The 27,500-nt window shown below is 52.0% G+C and overlaps 1 protein-coding gene across 1 annotated transcript in view; it reads right to left on the reverse strand.

The window, feature by feature from the left end:
• The window catches only part of LOC108516852 (cadherin-23), a 421,574-nt gene that overhangs the window by 232,315 nt on the left and 161,759 nt on the right, over positions 1-27,500 (reverse strand). The window contains exons 7-9 of the mRNA XM_017854517.1: positions 15,118-15,312; positions 11,176-11,304; positions 4,097-4,175 (exon numbers count right to left, since the gene is read on the reverse strand). Coding sequence (XP_017710006.1) covers positions 4,097-4,175; positions 11,176-11,304; positions 15,118-15,312 — 403 coding nt within the window. The remainder of the gene's footprint in view (positions 1-4,096; positions 4,176-11,175; positions 11,305-15,117; positions 15,313-27,500) is intronic.

A 27,500-nucleotide genomic window follows, 5' to 3' on the forward strand; every position in this document is an offset into this window, starting at 1 on the left:
TAATAATCCTTAATATTTTGGCCCTTTAGAGTCTCTCCAGCACCCTGTCACCCATGTGGGGATTATTAACCCAGTTCCGTGGGGAGGACCACGGGGTCGAGAGGTCGAACCCCTTGCTCAGATACATTGCTGGCAGGTGGAACAGCTGGGCCTCGAACCCACAACTTCTGACTCCAAGTTCAGTGCTCTGTTGGTGAGGTGGGGGTGGCGAGTGCAACTGCCCCTTGAAGGAGGGTTGTGTCTGTCTGGCAGAGGAAGGATGAAGCCAGAGGGGGTGTCTGTTGAGACCACAGGCTGGGCTGTCCTTTGGGGACAGGAGCCTGCAGAACTCTCTTTTGGTCAGGCCCCAAGAAAATGATGCCACTTGTGGGTGGCAGGGCAGGTATAGGCTGAGGGAGAAGATGGGGCCCATGCCAGGTCATCTATGGGAAAGAACTTGTCATTCCTCAGTCTCAGTTTGGCCACGAGGAGCTGAGAACAAATTGATGGCAATGGAGCCATAACTTAGCGCTGAAGGCCTCTTTGTTCTTGGCAAAACAGAGGGGTCATTAGTAATGGGGAAAGCACTGGTGTGCAGACATAAATCCCCACAGCTGCAGGGCTGATAAACAGCCTGGAGGGGACAGGGCCCCAGGGGACTGGGCAGGTTAACTGTGGGCCATGGATCCGGTGTGGGCTCAGGCCTGTCTCCAGCCACGTGGGGCAGACAGGCCTCACCCACTGCAGACAGAGCCACCACCAGCCCAGGCTCCTGGGGGTGCCCCAGAGACTCAAGTCACCCACATCACCACACTCAGGACTCTCCACTTGGCTCTGCCCACCCGCTACAAAGCCCTTAGTTCTTTCTTTCAAAGGAAAATGGTTCCTGAGCTGCTAGGGCTGGGGCAGGCCCCTTCTGGGCACTCAGGGCAAGCTTGGGGCAGTCAGCTGTGAAGATGCCCTCCGGGTGATATGAACCATCCCTTCTGCCTGCTTCCCAATAAATAGGCACTGGCCAGGCCACCCAGGAGAGGGCTGCAACCAAATGTTACCAGAGAGGCAGGTGTGTGAGACAGACCCTCGGCAGACAATGTTCTTTTCAGCCGTGTCTACACTGGTGGAAGGAAGTAGAGATGAGGCCAAAATCCTAGCCCGCTGTCCACCTGCTCTCCTGGGGACAGTGCCCTCCTGCCCATCAACCTGCTTTAGGTTCATGCTGAGGATGGCTCTCAGGGAGACTGTGCCAGCCCAGGGCCAGGGAGAAGGGGGCAGGAATGGTGGGTAGGGGCAGCCCCATTGAGCCAGTCAGGATGGGTAGGGAAGAAAGAGAAGGACTGACCTTTGCTCGAACTGCTCATTACCCAACAGGGGTTTGGGCGACGCAAGGTGGTGACAAACACCCACAAAATAGGTAGAGGAAGATCTAAGGCCACCCAGCAAGTGTCGCTCAAGTGGTAACATACTAAGGATGGCAAATATTTGTCACACAGTGGCCCTCTCCCTTGCCACATCCATAGCAGACTCTGCCAATTGAATACTGCACTCATGAGCCTGTTTGGTTCCATAATCCTCTGCAGGCAGTCATTACCAATCAATCAAAACTGGCATGTGAGAAGTAACCCATTTGTCACCCTTTCTAAAAGCCCTTAAGACACATCTGTGCTGGCAGTGGGAATCCTATAAAGCTATGCTGAATGCCTCAGGCCTTCCAGAAGTTTCTGCCTCCTGACCTCACCTCCACACACATCCCTTCCCTGTGGTTTCAAATCCTGGGTCTCCCTTCTCACTCTGTTATTTGTACTTGGGAGCCTGTCCCAGGAGATTTTGCCCCTGGAGATGTTTCAGGCGGTCGTGCCCAGACTGCAAGCTCCAGAGTCCAGCCCAGACACCAAAGGCTCAGCAGCTCAGCCCTCCAGCCTCCTTCCCCAGAGGGAGAGAGCAGAGAGATGGTTCTGGCTGGAGCCATCAGGGTTTATTTGAAGACTGGAGAGGACCCAAGGGTCTGGACTGGCAGCCTGGCATCCAGCATGAACCTGGAATGGACCAGCGCCCTGGAGGATGGGCTCACAGAGTCTCTGCAGAAGTTCCCACTCTAAGCATGACCTTGAACCAAGTCCTGGCTCTCTGCTCTCCACCTCCATCCAGGCTGGGGTATATCTGAAACCAGCCCCAGAGGCTGTCAGCACATGAGAGACATGCCCCCGCCCAGCCGAGCACTCCCTTCTTGCTGCCGCTCTATCCTGGCTCCCCAACTCCATCACCCAGGGCTCACTGGTGTTCCCTCAGTTCTCCAACACAAGCCCCTGGTCACTGGGAGGCTCTTACGCTGTGTCTCAATTTGCAAAATTCATGAAGAAGATCAGCACCAAGACAGGCCTCTTCTTCTCCTCTGCCCACCTAGAAAGGGCCTCGATTCACAAGCGGGTCCTGCCTTCCTGCAGAACAGTTTCCTTCCTGGGCCTGGCTTCCTCACATCCCCATCTGAGGACTGCCTGAACCTGAACTGCCTGGGGTGCTGTGAGAAAGGACCATTCTTGGACCCATCCCAGACCTCCAGGAGAATCTCCGTGGGGCCCAAGGACTTTGTATTTTGGGTAGGAGCCCCAGGAGATTCTTGGGCATGCTGGAGTTTGAAAACTCACTCCCCTAGAGTGACATTCACTCATTTTGCAAGTACGTATCAGGGTTTATGCTAACCAGGTCCTGTGCTCGACACCAGAATGATGAAATGGGGGGAGGGGGTGGTGCAGAGGCCCAAATCCATGCTCCTGCTGTCAGTCACCACCTGCGCTGGGCTGGGAGTGGCTCTGGGTCCTGGAGTACACTGGGCTTAGAGACAATACAATAGTCATGTCAGCAGCTGCAGGTCCCAGGTGGACACCCCTGGTTTCCTGCATTGCCAAGGACATGAGATGTCTCCTTCCTACTAGTTAACCCCTAGCTTCCCAAGGTAGCATTAGCTGCTAGCTCTAGTAATAACCATAGCTAACACTTATGCAGTACTTTACATGCATTGACTAAGCCCTTTATATGTTAAATCATCTGACTCTTACATCACCTCGAGGTAGGTACTCTTACTGCTCCCATTTTGTGGAAGTACAGGCAAATTGAGGGATAGGGACCCACCCAAAATGACATGGCACAGTAGACTCCCTCCTCCTCCATGTTCTTGATCACTATGTCTTGCTGTCCTCTGAGCTTCAGGGGCAGGATGCTACTCCAGCAATGCCAGTACCGGTTCTGGGGGTGTGGGAGTATGGTAGGGACAGGCAGTGGGTGGAAACTGGCCAGACGTCCTCTCAGCCATCAGCCTGCCCTGCCCAGATACACCAGGCTGACCCTTCACCGACTCGTGGGCTGGGCAGGGAGGCAGAGAGTGGCATGTATGGGGGGTGGGCAGAGCCAGAGTCTGTGGGCGAGCAGCCTCTCGCCGCATCCTCAAGGCATCCTTGCTCTAAAACCAACCAGCCCTGGGAGAGCCGAACAGAGCTGCCATTTGTCAGTCTTTGGGTGGGGCGTGGGTCAGGGATCCCGTCACCCAGAACCATCTCTGCCATCAGTCACTATTCTGCTCAACCAAGGCATCTGGTGGCAAGGGGGCCGATGTTCCCCCCTGCAACATTCCAGATGTGACATGAATTCCTAAGGGTTGGAAATGTGAAAAGAACATGAAATCAGCTGTAGTTGCAGCTCCGTTTGTTCTAAAATGATGTTAGAACTGCCACCTTTTCATCAAATACGAAAAGAAAAAGACAAACCCAGAGTGCTGGAGGAGGTTAGACGGGAGTCACCCAAGTCCCAGGCCCAGAGCCCCAAAGTGCCCAAGTGTCTCAGACCTTGGACAGCAGCACACGCTCCCACCCCCCACTGCCAGCCAAGTAGCCCCCAGACATTTTAGCCTCTGTCGGCTTCCCAGCATCTCTTCTCCCCGTTCCTACTGCCTTCACTCGGTCCCCTTCCTGGCCCTTTGGCGAGGACTGTCCCTGTAGGCAGGTCTCCTACCCTGTCCCACATGCCCACAGACCTCTCCTTAGCCCTCAGAGCCTGAGACACCTACTGGCTCTCCTTGGGTGGAGGATAGAGGGGTGAGAGGTGAGAGGGGCAGCCTCTGCCTTACCTGAAACAATGGTGTAGCCAATGCCCCGGGGACGTCCTTTATCCTGGTCTATGGCAGTGATGATGCGCACCGTCGTGCCCTGGCAGAAGAGAGGAGGGACTTGAGTTTGGGTCCCCTGGCTGCTGTCTTTCTTTGCAGCTGTCATGGCACCCACAGCTTTCCTCCCCAGGCTGATCCTGGCTGCAAGGGCAACCCAGGAAGCAGGTGCCAAGGGTTCAGGCCTCAGCTGCCCTGGGCACACTGCAGTTCCCAGGCAAACGCCCTATGGTCCATGGGGAGGCCCAACCTTACCGATGCTATCATTCCCCTTTCCCCTTCCCATATCCCTTGTTCAGATGGACCACCATGGAAGAAGAACCGATGAGGAGCATCCAGCGAAGAGACAAGAGATCTGGTCTCTAGCTCAACCACCCATCACATTGCTGTGTGACCTTAGGAAGGTTGCTGCACCTCTCTGGCCTCACTTTCCCCCCACCTTAATAAGAATAACAGCAAAAAGCCTGGGACTTTGTTTTCACTGGGGTCTGAATAAAGGAGAACATGATGGATCAATTACCTTAGGGATGAAAGCATAAATCGTGAAAGCATGTATCTCGGGGGATGACCATGGCAACTCCGGAGGCTGCCATGGCCCTAGGAACCATGGCCCACACAGTGCTGTGCCTGGCAATTCCTGCTTGGAATGGCTCTGCCCACACCCCTATTCATTCTTGCTGCAGCACTGGTGGAGAAGGGGCCAGGAGCTGGAACTAATAGGATGGGGAGCCAGGGGAATGCGTTTTTGGGGAGCACAGCCTACAGCATGAAGTCAAGGATATCTGAGCAGACAGCTGCTATACACATATGAGGAGTGTGAATACACATGTGGCTCAGATGGAGCCACGTGTATGTACCAAAAAGGGGAGAAGTCCACCTGGAGGAACTGGCAAACTGTTGTACAGATGGCAACATTCAGCATGGGTCATGAAGCATGAGTAGGAGTTTGCCAGGGAGAGGACATGAAGAGGAAGGTGCTCTGGGTAGAAGGTAGAGCTCAGGCAAGTGCTTGGAGGCATAAGACTGTCCTAGGAAGAGATCCTGGCATACAACTGGCACATTCAAATACCAATTAATGTGTTGGTTGATTGACTGAATAAACAAATGAACAAACAAGAGTTTGTTTAAACCTTCACAGAGCCCTTAAACAGGGTTTAAAGTCACCGCCACCACTTGCTGAGTCACCCCTTGCCCGGGGCAGCCTTTACCTGGCTCCTCAGGTCCTATTGCACCATGGCCAGTGCCAGCCACGCCTGCCCACCTTGCTTGCCTGAGGCTCTGGCTCCAGGCCACAGTGTTCCCCTGGGTGATAGAGAGCAAGACAAGCCTGTCCCCATCCCCAGGGAAATGTCAACTCTGGCATCTGCATGGCTAATGAGGGCTCTTGTGGCCTTGGCCACTTCTCTACACTCACTGTTTATCAGCAGGAGGCTGAAGCCTGCGCTGCACCCCCGCCCCCCTCACCTGTGCAGAGGCTTGTTCCCTGACAGGCACACCCTGTGCTCTTGTGGGACAAGCTGCTCCTCCTTTAACTCCACCCAGTCTTGCTGCCATGACACAGCAGGGGCACCCCCCACCTCACCCTCCCCAGGCACTGGTATCCCCTCACAGCAGTTGCTCCATGCTCTCCTGGCCTGCTAGGATAACTAGGCCTGAGGCCCACCGGAGCACCACCCCAGAGAGTCACTAAGCAGTACTCAGGGGCAACTGCACGTCCCAGGCACACATGCAGGGCAGGGCTAGGCCAGGCCTGGGATCCTCAGGAGGAGGCATGAGGGGGCTGGTGTAGGCCTGTGTAGAGGAGACCTGGCGACCAAAGTGCCCTCAGTCCTCAGAGCCTGTGCTAGGCTCCTGCATGGGGCTGCCCAGAGGCCTCCTGGGCGGGCAGGGCTCTGTGGAGGGCAGCTGGTTCTCCAGGACAGGAGGACAATGGGGACTCTTCCCACAAGAGTTGTACCCGAGCTTCCACGAAGCAAGGTCTGACAGGCTCCTGGCAAAGTTTGGGGTTTCATCTCTTTTTGGGTAAATAAATCCACTTTTAATAAAACTCTGAGCTTTTAATACAAGTGCAGCCAGAAAGACTGGAAATGTTATGAGAAGGAATTAACAGGGAGGAATGGGGGCTCCTGGGAGCCCACAGCTCTTGTTTCAGAGGCTCAGTGATTATATTTTCAATATACTGAAACTTATTTCCAAAGACAGGAGGGGATGGAGAAGTGCGGCTGTGCTCGGCCCAGAGCCGGCCCCACTCCCAAGGGCACGCTGCCTGCTGTGCTTCTCCAGGGAGCCAGTCCAGTTGCAGTGTGTACCAGGGTGCGACCTGCCAAGGGCATCTGCCCTTCACAGGAATCCACATTTCAGGGAGTAGGAAGCCTCCTGACAGAGAGGCTACGGCGTGCAGGCCTGCAGGGGCCCAGCTGTTTGTGATGGGAGGAGCGGACGAGCACCACAAGCTGGTTAAGGGTTTGACTCTGCTGCCAGACTGCGTGCACTCGAATCCTTTGAGTAAGTTACCTGTAACCTCTTGTTGCCTTGTTTTCCCCATCTATAAAATGGGTAAAAATCACAATCCCTACCCCTCAGCAGCCGATAAACGTGAAGCACTCGGAACAGCACCTGATGTACGGCAAATGCTATAAACGTGACTGTTACTATTTATTTGGGCCTAGAATCGCTGTGTGCATCTGAGGACAACTCAGGGGCCTCTTCCCAGAAAATGCACATCCACGTGGGTTTTTCCAAAGAATTTCAGCAAATTCAGACTCCCCAACAGCCCACATTAATCATCTCTACTTAGCGGCAAGGGGCTTTCTGTGCATTGTAAGGACAGCTAGCAGCCTCCAGGGCAGAATTGGCATGAGTGGAGTGCCTACGATGTGCCACTGTGTGGGGCACCAAGCAAGGTTCCCCCCCTCTCTCTTTCCTCACATGGGGGTACGTGTGAGCAAACTGAAGCTCAGAGTGCTCAGGGATTTGCTGAGGGTCACAAGGTGCAGTGGGGAGGGGAAAAGGGTGGGGGTGACTGGGGAATGGAGGGCCACGTGGGGTGGGCCCGGGGGACCCCACTGCTCTCTGGAGGAGGCAAGGGCTCAGGGCTCCGCACCCAATGGGTATGCCAAGCTGAGATGTGGGTGAGGTGTGAGAGGCAGCCCCAGCCTCTGAGGCCCGGGCAGTGGGGACACAGTTGAGAGAAGCTGGACTTCTCCAGAAGGGAGTGTGTCTCTTCCCTCTGTGGCTTGTCCCCTTCCAAAGATGCCCTTGTCAGGAAAACTGTGGACACAGGAGCCCAGCTGGGCTGTGCGTGGCGTCAGGGGTCCGTGTCCTCCTCCTTCTCAGCAAGCTCAGCCAGGACACCCCCTACCCCATTTCCATGATGGGATTAAGGACTTGAAAGGTGAATGTGCAGCTTGCTTCGGGAATAGGAGGTGCCCTTGGAGGGGCAGGCTGGTGGGGGCTGAAAGGGACTTCCGATGAGAGCTGCCACAGCAGATTCTGAGGTAGCAAATCCTATTTCTCAGTCCTTAATTCCAGTCAATTCCAGTCGAAGGGCTGATAGGCATCGGCTGGCAGTAATTTGTGCAGTTTATCCGCTCTTTTCACCTTCTGTCGGCTCTTCACTGACGGGCAGGCCGACATGCTGCTGCTCGAGTGAGGAAATTAAAATCTGATGCAATAATCCCAAATAAGAAGGATTTTATTAGGTAATATATACACTTTAGATGAGGCATGCTAGCCCGATACGCTGATAGGGGGAGGCATACATGCTGCGAGCCGCAGATAAAGAGGGGGAGTTGGGGAGAATGGCGAAAGGTCCGGTTGGGGCCCCGGGGCAGCAGAGGCAAGGCTGGGAATGGGGGTGCTAGGGTCCTCCGGCCTGGGAGGCAGAGTAGGCCAGGGTGCATCTCAGCCTGGGCCCGGCCGGGGAATTGCTGCATTAAATCAGGGTTCTACACTGTAAAGGGACATGGAGGGCCCAGATCAAGGCACAGAAACCAATTAGCAGCCGGGAAGGATCAGGCTGGGAGTGCAGGGGAATCAGCCTGCAGGACAGAGGCTCGGCAAAAGGCGAGGGAACTCGAGAACTCCTCAAGTGTGGAGACCAGAGGAAGGGCAGAGGTGTGTGGACACAGGCGGATTCTGTGGGCACCAGGGGAGCCGGGCAAGGCTGGAGGGTCTGAAACCCTCAATGCACTGCCTTTTCTGGCTCCCCCAGCCCAGCCATAAGCCAAGCTACGGGGTTCAAGCCTGCACCACCCAGATTGGGGGTCTAGCAGATCCCTGGGCATGGGCCTTAGTGCCCTTGTGGAGACAAAAGAGCAATACTGGCGAGGCAAAGAGACATCAAGATGCCTGTCCCTGAGAGAGGAGAATCACAGCATATGCCAAGAAATGGAGCATCAGGAGACCGGGAGTTAAGGGGGGCAAGGATCTGGTTTGCTGAGACTGAGGGGGTTGCCCTAGCAGGAGCCTGTGGGATCACCTGGACAGCAGAGGGCATGGCTTAGCATGGGGCCTGCACATGGGACCAGCCTCATCAATGTTTGATGGGTGCATTAAAGGATGAAGTGCAGACTGAATGGATGGACAGCTCCGAAATCTGCAGGTCTGAAGTAAAAACACGCACACTGAGCATTGCACGAAATACTAAAAACGAAACTAGAAAAAGACAACTTAGGGGTCTCAGGGGACACTCACACCAGGAACACACATCTTGCCAACTATTACGACTCTGAAGGGAAGCCAAAGCTGGGAGCCCCAACCCAACCTGGCTACTGTAATTGACTGACCAGGTCACTGCCCAGCGTAGTTTAATGTCCGCTAATTGGCAGCACTTGCTATGTGTTTTATGTGCATTATCTCCAACCATTAAAACTCTAAGGCGAGGGAGGCACCACTGCAGGCACAATTATCCCCTTTCCCAGTGAAGAGGTGGTCAGGAGGCTATGTGATTCAGCCAAAGTGAGTACGGCAGTGTGGGACTCCTCTGAGCTCCTCTGCCAGCCCGGCCACCACTGTGTCCTGTACTTCAATCTAGTTGGCCTTGGGCATCTTCCCTGCACTTAGCCCCGGGCATGATGCCCTGGAGACCCAAAGGAAGGCTGAGATCATGTTCCAGAGACGCAAGTACCTTGATTACTGGGGGCTCAGAAGTAGCCCACATATATAGGTAACATTACAGACAAGACTATAATTAAGTGGAAAATTATGCAGCATAGAGAGAGTTAATTCTACCAGGGTTGAGGGAGAGGAATTGCTGTCTCTGGGACAGGTAGGGAAGAAGCCAGGGAAAAAATTATAAGAAAGGTAGAGAGTGAAAAAGTTATAAGAAAGGTAGAATGGGTGGGTGGACTTTGGGCTGGTGACAAGAGCAGGCACAGGGCAGAGAGGGTGCAGGAGGGTGAGTATGTTGGTCTGCCCAAGGTGAGGGTGCCTGTTCACTTGTCCATTCCATAACCACCTCCTGAGCACACACTGTGTGCTATGCCCACAGCAGACCCTGTCCCTGCCCGACTGCACGCTTCCAGTCCTTCAGGGGAGCAGAGGTGGGGCAAGTTGTTCAAGAGTGCTGAGCACTCAGGAGATGCCCAGGGGCCATGGGCAGATTGTGGGCCCTGCCTCATCTGAAAATAGCACGCCAGGGCTGACCTGATGCTGTAAAGGTATTGGCCTGGCAAAGTTGGGCTAGGGGCAGAGAGAAAGGGGGCTAGGAGAGTCATGGGAAATGGGCTGGGCTGCACTGAGAAGAGTCGGCCTTCAGTCTCAAAAGCCGGGGCTCCCACTGCCCACAGAATGCTAAGAAAGAGAAGGCTGGGGAATTGGGGGCATTGATCTGTCCCCCTCTACTCTCAAAGCAGCTTCAAACATTCAACAGTAGCAGGCTGGAAAGGATCCTGCTTCTTGGAGCCTCCCTCCACACCTGCCCCAAGAAGGAAGCGGCCGAATGCCAGCCCCACACAGCAGGAGACTGGGGCCTCGTGCTCTGAAGGGAGGCCAGTGGTCAGGGCAGCCCTGGTCTCCAAATGAGGGGTCAGGCCCAGGAGCACAGCCTGCACCCCAGTCAAGGGAAGCTCACCTGACACACTCAATTCTGTGAGCCTGTGCAGAGGTGCAGGTGGGGCCCTGAACACCCACGAGCCTCAGGCAGGTGCCCCACTTTGCTCCCAAAGCTGAGTCCTTCCTCTAAGCACGCTGAGTTCCCTCAAAAGAAGGGGCTCATTTATCCTTCCTCAAATGCTGTTGCCTAAGCTGATGACCAGGGATTGTGACTGCCTAGGGGAGGTAGCTTTTTCTAATTTTTCCACCCAGAGCCAGTGTTGCATCCAAGTTTGCACAGACGCACGAGTGGTTATGAGACTAGAGATGGCTGCCGTTGCCCATCTGGCCCACAGCTGAGCAAAGCTGCCCCACCCACAGCCTTGCAGAGTGGGCCGAGGCATGTTTTGTCCTCTAAGACACCCATGGGTAGCCGATCTACAGGCTTGTGACCTATGACCTTGCAACACACCAGAAAAATCAGGAGCCTTTCTTGGAACCCTGGACTTAAGAAATTCAAAGACTGGGCATTAGGGAGGGCAGCAGGAGCTGCAAGCTCGCAGGGAAGAGCTGGAGCCAAGAGGGCCCTTGAAGAAGGGCAGCTGCCACCATCTCTGGCAGTGCTCATCAGCAGAGAGGGACAGACTGACACGGCAGGGACACGGCTGAGCTACACTGATGTTCTGTGGAGCCAGACTGAGTCTAGATCCATTCTCCAGCCCAGGCTGGATTTTGCATGGGATCCCCATCCTTCCACATAAGTCTGTCTGAATGGCTCCCCGTTACTTGCCCTGGAAGCCTTTGTTCTTTGCCACAAGGAGCCCCTGGGGTAGAGTGAGAGGGTGAGGAGATGGGCATGGTGTGAAGAGTGGCTGGGGTTTCACTGTGCCAGGACACCCATCACTGCCATGCACAGGGACTGTGGAGGAGCCAAGGAGGAGCCCGGCCCACTACAGGGCTCATCCCTAACAGGAGCTCAGAAGGAAGTCCCTCAGGGCCAGGAGTCTTACCGGAGGAGAATGCTCGTAGATGTTGGTGCTATAAGGCAGGTTGATGAAGATGGGGTCCATGTCCTGGACGTCTGTGATGATGATGGCCAAGTTGGCCAGGGTGGACAGAGGCCTGGTCTTATCTTGATCCTTAGGGAGCAGAGAGAACACACAACCTTAGGCTGAGTGATGGTGGGGACACTCACACACATACATACACACACACACAGACCTGCACTGTGCAGCACATATGTGCAAACACACGCACACACACACACACCCATGCTCTTGCACTCCAGCAGGGAAGGGCTTAAAGAAAGCTTAAGAACTCTAAGAACCCGCGGTGATTTCTGAACTGTAGAAGAAAACACAAACAGCATCCCCAAGGTCCAGAGGAAGACAGCTTATCCAGTGTTACAAAGCAGGGCTGGGGTACAGCTAGACCTCCAGCCCTTAGCAGCCCAGGCCTGACTTCCTTGGACATCGGGTGGTGGGATGACCAGCTTGGAGTAGATATGGTGCTCCTTTGCTGAGTTCAGCCGGGGGCTGCCACCCCTCTCTGTGCCCACTTCCTGCCCGCACTCATCCTAGGGCAGCAGGGGATTGACAAGGATGGGGACTCCTCGGAAGAAAGGCCACAGAGGGGATTACTCTGGCACCTGCGTTCCTGCATTCATGAGTCTCTTGCTTTGGGCTGGGGTTTTACGGGTTAAGGACTTTTCCCAGTCTAACCAGGAGGGGGAGCTCCAGGGTCTGTGACATTTGGGGGACTCCAAGAAAGAATCCTGAGAGGTCACATAGGCCATTCCCCTGTAGCCAGGCGAGCAATATTTAAACCGTCAGCTGGGAATTTCATTGTATAAAACCTCGCCAATGCATCTGTAGTCCCAGCTGCTCAGGAGGCTAAGGTGGGGCAATCACTTGAGCCCAGGAGTTTGAGGCTGTTGTGCACCAAGACTGCACCTGTGAATAGCCACTGCACTCCAGCCTGGACAACACAGCGAGACCCCCATCTCAAAAAAAAAAATTTTTAATGCTTGGCAAGAAAGAAAACCCCAAACCTATCTCCTACTGTTTAAGTAGCCTGCTGCAACTGAATAACAATAGCCAGCAGTAACAGTAACTGCAGTGCTTTGCACAGATGAGGTGGCAGCCACTCTACCGGGCACTTCACTCGCATCTGTAGTTACAATGGGCCCATTATTCAGATGAGTTAACAAAGACTCAGAAAGGCTGAGTAACTTGCCCACAGTCATACAACTTCCAAGTGTGTAGCCAGAACTCAAACTCAGATCCTTTCACATAAAAATTTGCTACTAACAGTCTTGACTTAGAGCTCTAATACCAGTTCGGTCTCTTAATTTGCTGAGTAACCTCACATGAGTTGTTTTTCCCTCTGGGAATCTGATGTCCTTTTCTGTGAGATGAAGGGGCTCAAGTGAATGACTTCTAAGGCCCCTCGGGCTGGAACATTCTCTAAGATTTGAGGAGCGACGGTCCCTAGGTTCGATCTCCCTTGGTTTGTCTGGGGTGACTTGAATGATGGAAGGCATTCCTGGTGTTCCAAGAAGCCTGGTATCTGCTCCTGGCCTGCAGAGATGGAGCTGCAGTGCCTAGGAGAAGGGAGGGCTGGTTGTCTTTAGGAATTCTTAGGGACAGCCAAGGAGAGGGTGAGGGGGCCTTCAGGGATGGGAGTGGGTACTGCAAGGGAGGGGAAGGTCTGGAAGCAGGAGATGAGCAGAGAGGCTCTCGGGAGGCAGGCTCTCAGGCTCCAGGACCAGAGCCCGCACCGCAGGCTTGGGCATCCCAGCCAGGGACCTGAATGATCACCAGACACCCAGGACTAGAGTGGAGAGGCTCAAAACAAGTCCCCTGACCTCTTGGACAGGGGATGCCAGCAGGTCTGATTTGCCATAACCAGGCTTTTAAAGGCAGCTGGCTTTTGTCTAGCCTGGGACAGGCCCTCTCTGTCCCATACCTGTGGCTGCAGTCCTGCTCATGCCACGAATGCCCCTGCCCAGCCCACTCTGGACTCTGTGGTGGGGAAAGGGGAGGGATCCTGTCAGGCTCCCAGCTGTGACTCTGGGGCCCATGGCTGTCAGCAGCTTGTTCCCAGAGGATGCCTCAATTTCCCCATCCTGGTACCCGCCTCGCGGTGGCTGGGAACTCACACTGTGGCCTGTAATGCCAGGCACGAGAATCTCCTTCCTTGGGGAAGTGCTCAGCAGCCAAGGGCCCAGCGCCGGCCCCGAGAAGGACTTGGTGTCAGCTCCTCCAGAAGCAAGGGGGAAGCCATCTAGAGAGGGACTCCTAGGGCCCCTCCCGTTCTGCTGCTTCCAAGCATGATTTCTGGGAGAGTAACAGCAATTTAACTGTATTCACCATCCCAGCTTGAGCCTAGGCCTCTGGATAGGCCCCGCCACCCACATTCTTGCCCGTGCCCAGCTCTGGTCTATTCCCAACGATCCAAAGCCATTTTTATGGTGGATGGAAATTATCCAACAGCGGGCAAGCATCTGTGCGTTTCCGGACCCTGGTGTGTGCAAACAGTGCGGTGGAGGGGCACTGCATGTGTGGGTGCCGGGCTGCGTGCAAGGTGCAGGCGAATGTGCACAAAAAGCAAATCCTAGGTTTGCACGTCCTCTTGACCCCCGAAGTCAGTTTTACAAACAGTAGCACACAGCTCCTCCCAGGCAACTAACACTTAACCAGGGGAGAAGAAAAGAATGTGAGTGTCACCTGCAGTGACCTCCCTCATAGCCACTGCGCCAGAGACAAACAAGAAGTTTGCATTTCCTAGCTCTTGAGGCCTTTCTCTGCATCTTGGCCAAGACTTGGGGCACCCCATCTTTCAAAACTGGATTCTCAACCTGGTCCAGATCCAGAGCCTTGGATCTGCAGCCTGTGACCTGCCACGGAGAGCCCCCAGCACTGCCGGCAGCCCCCTCGACAGCTATGTGGGTCAGGAGTGGATGCTGTGTGTCAGGTAGATGGGACCTGGAGGGGTGAGAGGGATTCCCATGTATTTTTGCTCTTGGCACAAGCTTTGTCAACAGAATCTAAGGGACAACAGGCCAGCTTATGGCCCTGCTGCCAACTGATGGCTCCAGCTATGCCCCGACGTAGCAGCTGGGAGCAGGGAGAGGGGACGGGTAGGGGGAGGACCCTATTTAGAGTGTGGCTTGCCTGTTCCCCAGGATCTCCCAAACAGCTGGCACAAAGGGCATGCTGCAATGTTCTTGAGACCTGGAGATGTCTAGCCATGGGGCACAGTGGTCAGGGCCCTGGACTGAGAGGTGGACAACCTGGGCTTGGGTTCTTGCTCCCCCACTACTTATACGCTGTGTGACTCTCAACAGAGTCAGCCATCAGATGGGATAATTACCTTTTCCTGCCTTCTGCCCTTGACTCACTCATCTTGGAATTCCCAGGGGCCAGCAATGTGCTTGGCACAGAGGAATGCTGTGGAATGACACCACTCTGTGGAGTAGAGCCAGGATGCCTGAACCTCTCTGGACCCTGCATGCTGGATGGTGTGAGGACACAGCTGGGTGAACACCTCTGTCCTGTGACCCAGAGAGCAAGAGGCGCCCTGCACTAAGAATGTCTCAAGGAGGTTACCTGAGCAGGCTCTAGAGTCAGGCTCCTGGGTGACCATCGAAAGTCACTGAATTGCTCCTGTGCCTCAGTTTTCTCATCTGCAAAATGGGCATCTTAACAATACTTATGACATAGGGATGCTTGAGGTTTAAAGTCCCTTTAAGTGCTCAGCATGGTGCCAGGGACACAGCACGAAGCCTCAGCAATGCCAGCCTCATTTCTATCATGACTGTCACCACTATTGTTATTATAGATCCTCGAGTGTGTGCCACTGGGTCAGTGTCCCATTGGAATGCCCCATTGCTCTCTTCCAGGGTGGGAAGAGGCAGCTGGAACTGCTGGGGCCCCAGCGTGGAGACTCACCGTGGCGTTGACCGTGAGCTGGTAGGCCTGTGTGGTCTCGTAGTCCAGCTCCCGGATCACTGTGACGATACCGCGGGCACTGTCAATGGCGAAGAATTGGGAGGGGGGCTGGAAGGAGTAGAGGACGCTGCCCCCTGCCCCCAAGTCGGGATCTGTGGCATTCACGATGAAGATGGGCGTCCCCACTGGTGTATTCTGGGGGTGAGAGCAAAGCAAGTACAAGGGTGAGCCGGCGCGGAGCAGCTGTGCCATCAGAGCTGAGTCCCCCAAAGCCCATTCTCTACATCCCTCAGCCGACCAGACCCGAGGCCTTGTCATTTTCATTCTAGGAGGGGCCCAAAAATTTAAAATGCAGTATCTTTTTTTTTTTTTCCTTCTTCATTTTTTGATGGCCTCCTGGTGGCTGTAAACAGCACCAGTTCCAAAGATGATTTGCTTATCCTGGAGTTCTGGATGAGGGATCTTATGGTCCCCAAACCTGTTTCTTGGTGGTTTCGCTTCCTCTGTCAAATGCCCCTTGGCTGCCCAAGCTGCAGGCTTCCTTTTTGGGGACCAACCTCAAGCCTCCCTCCTGGCAGCCCTTCACAGACAGACCATGCACTTAATATAGGGGTGCTCTTTACAGGGCTCCGGGTCAGGCTGGAAAGGGCCTGCGGAGAACAACGCCATGGGGCTGCTGAAGGTTCTTCCTGGGTTTGTGGATTTGCCCCCATCAGCAGACAAGTGTCAACCTGAACGGGCAGGCTCACGTCCTGCCTGTTCCAACCACTCTGTCCACTGGGGACAGGAGGCAGATGCAGGACACCCCTCTCCTCCTCACCATCCGTGACTCCCCAGTGCCCTTTGCATAGAGCACAGGTCCTTGTGGTCCATCCCTGTTTCCTCCTTCACATTTTATTTCCTAGGGGAATGGAGCTATTTGTACTTCTTGAACCCAGCAGGCTCCCTCACACCTCTGGACATCTGAATGTGGTTTTCCTTTGCTAGGTTTGCCCATCCTAATTCAGCTGCTTGGAAGATGCTCATTCCCTCCAAAACAGAATCAAGTCTGCAAGGGGGCAAAGCAGACAAGTGCTAGAGTTTCAGGGATGGACAGACCATTTGTTGGAATCCCAGTCTCGCTGTGTGTCTTTGGGTTAATTACATAATCTCTCTGATCCTTAATCCCTTCACTGTACACTGAAGCTAATCATATCTCATAGGGTTAGTGTGAAGAATACACAAGCTCATGAGTGTAAACATTCCAGCACATAAGCGCTGAGAAGACAGTAGCTGCGATTTTAATTTCTGGAAACCTAGACGGGCACAGACAAGGGCACCTTCAAGGGTGGGGCAGGGAGGTGTCAAGAAGCACTGATATGAACAGTACCATCCAGGGCATTCCCTGTCTACCCACCCCCCGGCCCCGTGATCCACCCAGTTTTGCCTTTCCCCAATCCCCGGGCCCTCAGTGAATTGGATCTCCAGGCTGTCTTGCTGGCTGGCTTCCAGTCGGGTTCTGCCAATGGGAAGTTCTGGTAGGAGCTCCTAGAGCAGGAGGAGAAAGAGTGTGGGGTCTTACTTCCTCTACTCCCTCCAGCTCTACCCCAGCAGGCTCTCCTCCCCAGCCCCAACTCTCAGTGGTCTCTGATAACACTATTTTCCTCTCCTTCTCCCTTCAGCCCTAGGGGTAGAACTTTCCCCTGTTGCTAAGCCCTGGGTACCTTAGCATCCCTTATTTCCATCTCTCCTTCCACTTGAGGAGCTGAGGTTCTCAGCTAACCCACAGTTCTCTGTCCTGCCCTCTCTCTCTCTAGATCACACGTAAGTGCCAGAGCCAGTCCCATGAATCCAGAATGAAACACTTCATGGGGGCCCACGGTTCCTGCCACAAGAAAGGATGACCACATTCTGATTTCAGAGCTGCCAGCCCCTTGTGTGAAAGTCTGTTTTTATACTTCATATGTATCTATATCTAGCCATGAATAATATAAGATACTGTTTCATGGGTATTTGTAAATAGATGGTTTTCATATACAATAGATCACTCTGAAACTTGCTTTTTAATTTAACATTATGCTTTTGTGTTTATTTGATTTGGTAGTAAAAAATCTTCCAACGAAGAAAAGCACAGGACTCAACAGCTTCACTGGTGAATTCTACCAAATATTTAACAACAACAACAATAACAACAACAACAACCAAAACAGCCAGCCCTCACTTCAGAGCTCTCGGCCAGTCTACTTAAACCACTCTGTATGAAGCTGGCGCCCACAGGAGAGGGACAGCTCCCGGGAGATGTCAGCTGTCCAGCTCCCTGCCTCGGGGAGGCGAGGACATTTGACTGTCCATATCGCATGGTCCTGGGGGAAGCCTCTCTGATCCTTCTGCATCTGATCAGAGGATTTAAAAGCAAGATTCAGGAAATGGTGGAAAAGGGGAAAAAGAAGTGATGGTCTCCATGTCTGACCTTCTTGGATTATGTTTCATGCCCTGCGGTGAAAACCCATTTAATTTCCGCATAACTTAGAGAAGGTTTTAAATGGGCCTGGCAAGGAGCCATTCATATACTTAGAAGGGACAAACTATTGGAGAGAAAAGAATGCTGACTTCCTGCATTTCAGGTCCTGGGCACCATGTTCTATCAGGGAAGTAGATGGGGGGAAGGAGGGGCGCTCATCAGCACATACGCTGGGGGCTTCTCCGAGCACCCAGCTGCTGTTCCATGGAAAATGCAAAGACGTGCACACAGATCTGCAGACTCAACACAAACAGATTTGCTTTATGGGGCCAGGTGCATCTGGGTTTAGGCTACAGGGAGTGACACCTGGTGGCTCAGAGCATGAATTCTGAGTTAGACTCCCTAACTTTGAGTCTGGACCTTTCCCCTGGGAGATTGCAGACACATGCTGTTAAAACTCTTTTTGGCCTCAGTTTCCTCATCTGTAAAATGGAGCTCTTAGCAGCTCCTACCCAGGAGTTCAAGACTAGGCTGACCAACATGGTGAAACCCTGTCTCTACTAAAAATACAAAAATTAGCTGGGTATGGTGGTGCGTGCCTGTAATCCCAGCCACTGGGGAGGCTGAGGCAGCAGAATGGCTTGAACCCAGGAGGCGGAGGGTGCAGTGAGCCAGGATCATGCCACTGCACTCCAGCCTGGGTGACAGAGCAAGACTCTGTCTCAAACAAACAAACAAACAAACAAACAAACGAATTATATGAGATAAAGTGTGAAAAAAAGAGAGTCTCCCTGGGCCAGATACACAGCAACATTGAGCAATACTCAATAAATGGTCATTGCGCTTATTACTATAGTAATAAAATACCATTATAGGCAGGGTGAGATGAACCCCACATAAAGGGGGAAGTATTATAGATAATGTAAACAGTCAATGAATCTCTTCACCATGAACTTGGGACAAATGGGCACCTTAAAATTCAGAAAGAGAACATCTCCGCTGATTGGATCCTGGCTGCTGAAGACAAGATGAGGATGGAAGAGCCCCAGGAGACCCTCCACAATGGGCTTGAGAGCCTGTGAGGGGAGAGGTGGGATCTGAGGCAGGGGTGAGAGGGGCACCTGGGGGCCTGGGAGGCTCCTAAACGAGGAAGCCAGTCTTGACTATATACCACCCTGGATGGCTGGAATGCATGAGCTGGAAGGAACCTTGGGGTCATCCAGTCCAGCCTCTCCATTTCCTAGGATGGACTACAGATGTGAAAACGAGCCCAGATGGGGGCGTGCCTTGCTCCAGGCCTCACAGGTGGATCATGGCAGAGTCCATGAGTGGAAATCGGGTGTCTTGACTCATACAGAGTGCTCTGTCCACCTCACCCAAAGAGATGCCAACCGCTGCCTCCCCGCCAACCCTCCTTCCAAGAACGGCTGCTCCTCATGACCATAGCTCTGCTCTAGATGATGGGTCTAGGCACTCTCGTTTCTTCCAAGTAACTTCACACCCAGGCCACATCAATCAGGTGGTGCCTGAGAAATTAAATCAATTTTCTCTGAGAATCTGAAAAGAAAGATCTTTGTTATCTGGCTGGAGTGGGCACCATGACAGGCCAAAAGCCACACACAAGCCACAGTTACAGGGTGGCAGAGATGCCATGGGCAGTCAGAGGAAGCCCACCTGCAGTGAGCGGAGCAGAACACTGTGCAGGAGACAAAACAGAAACGAGGGCCTCCAAGAGCCTCCTACCATGGCCGTCCCAGGCCCCACTGACTTTGTCTCCTGCCTGTGGCTGCAGTGCTATGACCTGCCTGTGCTGTCCTTTCTGTGAGCACCCCACTTGCTCACACTGGCCTGCATGGGTCCCAGCTCCTTGCTCCTGCCCCCAGAGCATGCCCAGCCATGGGCAGGGCCTCCTCATTTCCACGGCTCTACCCCAGGCTCACCCAGACCCTCTGCTGATGGGATTCTACCTCTTTAGTGCCCACAGCAAGCAAAGTGCCAGGTCACTGCTGCAGGACTGCTAATGAGGGCGCAGTGCCTGCCACACGAGGCTGGAGGTTACAGTGGAGAGAAGCATAAAGGAGCCTGGGTAAATGCCGGCTCCCTCTTCATTTTAACTGTCCCCAGACACTCCTATTAATGTGCAAATCCAGGTTGCAGGCAATTATCAGCATGTGTATGGGGAGGTGGCCGGATGGGCAGGGGATGGCTTGATCATGGACTTGACACAGTCAGCCAGGACAGGCCTTGAAGAGAGATGCTCGGCAGGGCCAGGCTTTGCCATCTGAGGACAAGGAGAAAGAGTGGAAGGTGTCGCTCTGGTGTCTGGGGTTGGGACTGCATGGGCTGGAGTTGTAAGAAGCAGCACCAAGAGGCCTGTTTCAGCTGGAGGTTGGGTCTCTCCTTTCCAGGGCAGCTTCTCCCCACACCTCCATTGTGGAGACTGGCCCTGGGTCCACCTTCTTGCTGGAAGGGAGCAGCCGTGGTCTTTGGAAGAAAGACCCCATGGGGCATGATCACTTCTACTTCTGAGGGAGGCCTCTTGACTCACTTCTCTGCCCCACCCCTGCTTCCCTGCTCCCTTCCTTCATGGTACCCCCTCCCCCGCCTGGTCCCACCTACTCCCTTATGGCTTCTGGGCCATTTCAAAGGAAGTCTCCCCACATGTACACCCATGCCTTCAGGGGACCAGGGAGCATGTCTAGGCATTATCTCCTTCAAAATTCTTGCACCTGCCAGGTTGTCTCTCTCACCAAGTGACCCACACCATGCAGGTCGCAGGCAGGGCAGGTCCTGCCTCTTCCAGTTCCCATTTAAGCTCCATATCACTTCTGATGGACCTGCTGTAAATGGGCCACCCTGTGCAATTCAGAGACAAATAAATCTTTTTGCTACTCCTGGGGTGACAAGGGAATAGACTCTGGGAAAGTTCTGCCGTGCAAAGGATCTTGTTCGTTAATAATAATGATAAATAGCTCACTTCTCACATGCAGTGTGAGTTACATTACACCCCAGGCCTCTCCAGAGGTGGCTCGGGTGCTCACTGGAACAGGGTGAGGGAGCGTGTGCAGTGAGGGAGAAAAGGCCAGAGGGAGAGGGGCAGAGAGGCAGGAAGGAGGAACCAGACGAAGAGAGCAGTAAAGAAAGGGGGGCAGGGAGGAGGGGCAGGGAGAAGGGGCAGCACAGAAACACAGAGGAAAATGCGGTGAGAACAGTAAGAGGGGCAGGACTGAGGGCCAGAGTGAAAACGGAATGAAGAGGAAAGAGAATTTGCAAGAGAAAAGGGAGGAAAGGAAACTTGGGGAGAAAGGAGCTAACTGAAACAGGAAAATAAAAAGAGACATTCTAGAGGAAAAGTTATGAACACACGAAAAGACGTACAAACATTAAGCAGCAAGAGAAAGGAAGATAGGAGAGAGAGAGAAAAGAAGGATGCCACACCCTCTCACCTTTGGGGTGCACCTGCTCCCTTCACCCCCTGTAAGATTTATGCTGTACCCTTGACCAAACTTTGGCAAAAAGCCCTACCATTTCCACTGTAGGTGCCATCTCTAAAGGCGTTATTAATATTTATGGAATGCTTGCTAGATGCCGCTACGGTCTTTAATATCTTATTATAGAGCCTGTTATAAAATGCATTAGTAATAAATTCCTGACAGATGGAGTTCTGACAAGGTGCAGGCGCCTCTGTGGATCAGAGCTGGTGACAGAGCCTCCTGTGCTGCTCAGAGGCTGGGCTGCTGCCTGCTGGGGCTGGGGTGGGGTCGTGGAGAGGGTTACTGGGATTCTGCCCCTCTGTCCTCTGCCCTTGGTTGCATTTTTACACACCTTCACTCCCTGCTTCCTTTTCCCAGATGGGGAAAATGGAAGGTCAGAGAAATGAAGCCACTTGTACAAGGTCACACAAATTGCAAGTGGTGGAATCAGGATTCAAAGTCGGGTCACCTTTCTGTGCCCAGGCCTCAGGACTCCAGAGATAAGGATGGAGAGTGGGTTCAAGGCCCCTCCTAAGTGGGACTTCCTGGTCTGGAAGGGCTGCGGATGAGGGTGGCAGCTGAAGAGGCCTCTAGGTAAGAGAACAGAGGATTGGTGGGGAGCTTTAGCCTAAAAAGAGCTTCGGAAGGAAGGAGGGCACTCCAACATCGCACCCTTCCACGGAGAATAAGGAAAGGGGGCTCCCGTTGGAACAAGAAGAATTCAAGTCAGAGGCAAGGAACTTTCTGAACATGGGCTCCTGGGGCAGAGGAGAAACCACTTCAGTTTCTGTTGGACGCTAAAGCAGGTGCCTCTTTACCGGTGATTCTGGAGGCCTACTGGGATGCTTCGGGAGGATGTCATTCCCAAATATGGGGGCTTGTGGCATTCCAGCTTAGGGGGGAGCAGTGATGGAGGAGAAATGCGGTCTATAGGAGAGGTGGGCTGTGTTTCTTTCTCAAATAAGCAAGAAGGCACTTGAGCGCAGGAGGACAAGGTCCACACAGGACAATGCAGGGGAGAGAAGCAGGAGGGGCGAGTGCCCACGGGGCATCAACACATATCTCAGGGAGCCCCACTCTGGTCATGTGTACCCTCATGTGTACCCGTACTCCAGCATCTCTGTCTGGAGGAATCGGGGAGCAATAATTTGGCGACATCTCTTCTTTCTACCAGTATCTGCTCTCTTGGGTGAAATGTACTGGATCTAAAAGGTGCCAGGTATGCTCTGAGAGCCGGGGTGGGCTGCCAGCTCTGTGGGCCTGGGCCCTAAGTCACTCACACCCTGACATGGCTGGAGGACATCTCTCTGGGCCTAGGCTGGTCTCCCCAGCTGTTCTGGTCTCCTCCAGAGCCAGCCCAGCACCCTCCCATCTCCAAGTCCCTCCTCAGAGTCCCTGCTTTGCAGCCTCCAGCTGTGTACTGGCTTTTTGCAATCCCTGGAAGACACTCATCAAAGTGCTTACCAAATGGCCCTCCTGACCTGCTGCAGCCATACCGGACATCCTCCTCTTTCCCGACTCCCACTCTTCACCCTCCTCTTCCTTTTTGTTATTTACCTTGGCCACCTCTTTAGTCCTGGCACTGTCACTTGTGCATAGAAGGCATTCAATAAATGTTTTAAAAGAATCAGGATTTTGTGGTAAACATGGCAGATTGAACACATCCATTTATTTCTGTTTTTGTCCCATCCCCTCACCAAAATGACAATAAAGGAATTAAAAATGCATAAATCCACAAGGGCAAAAAGAACAGGAGAGGAGACAACAGCAGATGAGAGATGTCAACAAAATTCTGGAAACTGGAAACAGATGGGCCAGTTATAACTGCCTGAGGAGATGGGCGAGCTGAAGCTCAGGCCTGTGTCTCGGAACACTGGAAAAGTTCGGGACTTGGAGACAGCAGGTGATGCTGAGTGGGAGGGAATGGGGTGAGGCTGGACAGCTTTAAAAAGAGTGGTTAGACTCCCAGATCCCTTCCCCAACTCTTGCAGAAAATGTGAGATTTACTTTCTAGAGGGTCTGAGTTAGTTAAGCTCTGGACTCATGGCTGGAAGCTGAACCAGGCACTGAAAACAGGGAGCCTCCTGAACGCTCCAGGCAGTAAAAAGGAGAACTGGTGCAAGAGAGAAAACACGAATATTGACATGTTGTAGATCCCTCGAAAGAACAGCCAGGTCCTCCTCCAATCATCCCATAATGGAGCCCACTGGCGAACAAGCAGTCCCAACCGTGCCCTGCTCTACACATACACAGCAAACTTCCAGGCAGCTATGTGTGAACTCACCTGTATATATGAAGAGACAACTAAGGATCACTAAACATTTGAGAAGAGCCTGTAATGTGAAAGACAGAGTGGGAAAAAACAGTAAAAAGGAATAACAACAATAAGCATCTTTAATATCCTCAGAGAGACAAGACACAACATCTTTGGAAAAAGAATATTCCAAGAGGAAAAAAGGCCCGGTAGAAATGTAAAAACTCAACAGAAGAGCTGGAAGATAAAGAAATTTCCCCAAGAGGAGAAACAAATTCAAAGAGAGGAAATGGGAGAGAAAAGTAAGAAAATTAGAGGAGCAGTTCAGAAGATCCAACATTCCAACTAATAGGAATTCCAGAGGAAAAAAAATACAGGTCAGGCATGGTGGCTAATACCTGTAATTCCAGCACTTTGGGAGGCCGAGGCAGGTGGATCACCTGAGGTCAGGAGTTTGAGACCAGCCTGGTTAACATGGCAAAACCCCCGTCCCTACTAAAAATATGAAAAATTAGCTGGGCGTGGTAGTGGGTGCCTATAACCCCAGCTACTCGGGAGGCTGAGGCAGGAGAAACGCTTGAACCCAGGAGGCAGACGTTGCAGTGAGCCAAGATCACACCATCACACTCCAGCCTGGGTGACAGAGTGAGACTCTGTCTCAGTAAATAAATAAATAAATAAATAAATAAATAAATAAATAAGTTAAAAAAAAGAGTAAATGAAGAGGAAGAAATCATTCAAAAAGTAACATAAGAAAATCTCCCAGATCTGAAGGACATGTTTCCAGATTGAAAGAGACCATTATGTGTTCAGAAGAAAGACTTATACTGAGGCATAAAACCATGAAGTTTCAAAAACATTGATTATTTTTTTAAAATCCTGAAACTTTCAGAGGGAAAACAAAAGGCCACATACAAAGGATCAAGAGTCAAAGTCGCACCAAAGTTCGTAACAGTGACACTACAGGCTGAAACACTAAGGAAGAAAGAATTTCACATTACAAAGAACACTATTTCCATTCCAGAATTCTATACGCAGCCAAACTATCAACAAACAAAAGCACAGCATGGACATATTGTTCAGATGAAGTGAAAAAAAATTCCCATGAATGCTTCTTTCTGAAAATTACTGAAGAGTGTACCTCATCATAACGAGGGTATAAACCAAGAAAGAGGAAAATATGACATTCATGAAACGGGATCCAACAGAGGAGAAAGACAACAGATTTCTCAGAGTGACTCTCTTTTCCTCCCCAACGCTCACCCCACATCAAGCCTCCAGATCACCACACAAGTCAGAACACAGCTGGTCCAGATTGAGACAGGAGGGTGGACACTCCAGGGAGAATGTTGTTAAGAAAAATGCAAATCAAATTTTAAAAATTCAATATACTTTGAATATGCTGAGAGGCTCCCTATATCAAGCATTAAGGAACACTAAGAAACTAAAAAAGAAGTGATTATTAATTCTAGGGAAAATAAAAGAGGAAATACAATTACAGTATATTATGTGGCTCAGCTGTGAATAACATTTACATAATCATAATACTGTGTACACCAAATGATGTTTTAGCTAAAAAGAGAAATATAATTATGTTCAGAGGATGGACAGTGAATGTTAAGAGAAGGGTGTTTATGTAGGGTGTATGTATGTTACGCGTAGGACGTAGTGAAATTTAAGAGTAGGATGTTTGTGTAGGGTGCACGTATGTTAAGAGTAGGGTGTAGTGAATGTTAAGAGTAGGGTGCGTGCTCCATTGTGTGTGTATAGCTAAGATAAGGTAGAGGATGGTGTAAAAGTGAAATTCTCATCCTTCATAGGTGGAAATCAATAGATAATATTCAAAACTAAAACAATGTATAAGCATGTGATTTAGAAATAAGAAAGTAAATATCAGAAATTGAATGAGATTCTCTCAGGGTGGGAAGCAGGAATGGTAAAGAATGAATCAGGGTCTGCTGCTTTTATTATAAGCTGAGCTGTACTATTTGACTTTTAAATTCATACATATATTGCTTCGATAAAAGTTAATATCAAAATTAAAAACAGTATTTCCCTATGGCTGTACCACCGAGTGTCCGCCTTCCTTTCTTTTTCTTTTTTTTTGAGACTGAGTCTCGCTGTCACTCAGGCTGGACTGCAATGGCATGAACCTCCACCTCCCGGGTTCAAGCAATTCTCATGCCTCAGCCTCCCCAGTAGCTGGGATTACAGTCTTGCGTCACCATGCCCAGCTAATTTTTGTATTTTTAGTAGAGGCAGGGTTTCACCATGTTGGCCAGGCTGGTCTCGAACTCCTGACCTCAAGTGATCTGCCCGTCTCAGCCTCCCAAAGTGCTGGGATTACGGGCATGAGCCATGGTGCCCAGCTGCCTCTTCCCTTTCAACTCTGCCCCCTGTAATGGCTCCTGAAAGTCCCTGCCCTAAAGCACTCATCCAGCATCTCATTTTCCCCAAAAACACCATCACGTGCTCCAAGGCAAAGTCTCCCAGACCTTGACCGTCACCATAGTCTCATCAAACCTTCTCTCTTTAAACTCCTCTTTCACTGCTGCTCCACTGGGCCCTCGATTTCAGTTCAACTGTTCCACATGCCAGCCCCAAAGTGTGGTCCCCTCCCAGGTCCGTGCTCATGGTGCCTCTGTCTTTCCGACCTGTGTTCCTTTGGATATTTTCCCTAGAGGGCAGAGGTCAGATATCACCACCCAGTGACTGACACTCCCTCCCTTCTTAGAAGAGGTTGTTGGCTCCACCCAGGCTTCTAGCACACATGCCTGGGTCGGGGGCGAGACACCCTCCCCCTCACCCCATGCACACATGTGGGACACGCAGGGCTACGTGGAGTCTCATCAGTGGGACATCTGGGGCCTCCCCCACTTCTTCTCAGGAGCTTGACTTTCAAGGCCAAGTGTGATACCCAAGCATGAAATGGCCCCAGCTCCTTCCTATTCAGAGACTAAGGAGCTCCAAGGCAAGTTTCCTTACCCTTGACTCCAACCCAGTGACCTTCCTGTAGAATGAATGACAGTAGAATTTGGAGATCCCCCAGTGCCACCTGCCATCACTGACAACATTCCAGGGCCATCCCTGCACCTGCCTCCTCCAGGCTCTCACCGCACCCTCTCACTTGCAAACCAGCAGGAGCAGAGGGAGACAGCACATGGCAGCACAGGGTAGCACGCATCGGGGACAGACGGCTGGACCACATACAAAGGATCAAGAGTCAAAGTGGACCAAAGTTCATAACAGTGACACTATAGGCTGAAACACTAAGGAAGAAATAATTCCACATTATAAAGAACACTATTTCCATTCCCAGCAGTTGGCTAAGGGCTGTGTGCAAAGAAAATGGGAACAGGAAGGGCCATGATGTAGGTGCAGCCCTGGTGCCTGCCCTGGCCCCAGCACCCAGGATATCTGCTTTTAACACCAGGCAGCATGTACCAGGTACCATCCCCTCCCTCATGGGCTGGGCTTCTGTTTTCCTCTCCATGAAATGGAAGGAAACCAACAATAAAGGTATGAGTTGGGAAATCCAGTTCTTAGTTATTTAGAGCCATCATCTCATACCCCTCCCTGGCCAGAGTGATTGGTCTCATTGGCTGCTAGAAGCCTCATACCCTCCTACCCTCAAGTAGGGACTTGGAAACAAGCTTCTGGAGACCAGGAAGGATCCGTGTGGTGCCCATATTCCTCTCTATGCACACTGGGCTGATTAGGAAAATCCCAGAAACAACTGCCCCAGACTGCGTCACAGTCCGGCTGCTCTCCAATAACAATCTTCCTGACTTCCTTCTCTGTTGCTATGCAATGTCAACATAAACATCTGATGCCTCAGTGTTTCCATCCAGGAAATGGGTATAGTAATCCCTATACTATCTTCTATATAGAGCTGGGGTGGAGATAAAATGAATTAACTATGGAAACATGTTTTGAAAAATCAAAGGCCAAAAAAAAAAATTCTCACAACTTTCTGCAGAGGCAGAAAACTTCAAGAGAAAAATCCAGGGAATGATACGATGTGATCTATAAGAAGAGTCCTGTCTAAAAAGCTAGCCTGCAGTCCAGAAGCTGGACCATCACGGTTCCAGGGCACTGTCTCTGAACTCAGGGCTGCAGGGGCTGGAGGCATGCAGTAACCTTGAGACTTGGTAGAGTCTGAAAAGTGGTGACTGAGGGATGCAAGGAGTCTCCTGGAATTTTTTTTTTTTTTTTT

The sequence above is a fragment of the Rhinopithecus bieti genome, unplaced genomic scaffold (assembly GCF_001698545.2).
Source record: "Rhinopithecus bieti isolate Rb0 unplaced genomic scaffold, ASM169854v2 scaffold_36008, whole genome shotgun sequence".
Taxonomy (NCBI): Eukaryota; Metazoa; Chordata; class Mammalia; order Primates; family Cercopithecidae; genus Rhinopithecus; species Rhinopithecus bieti.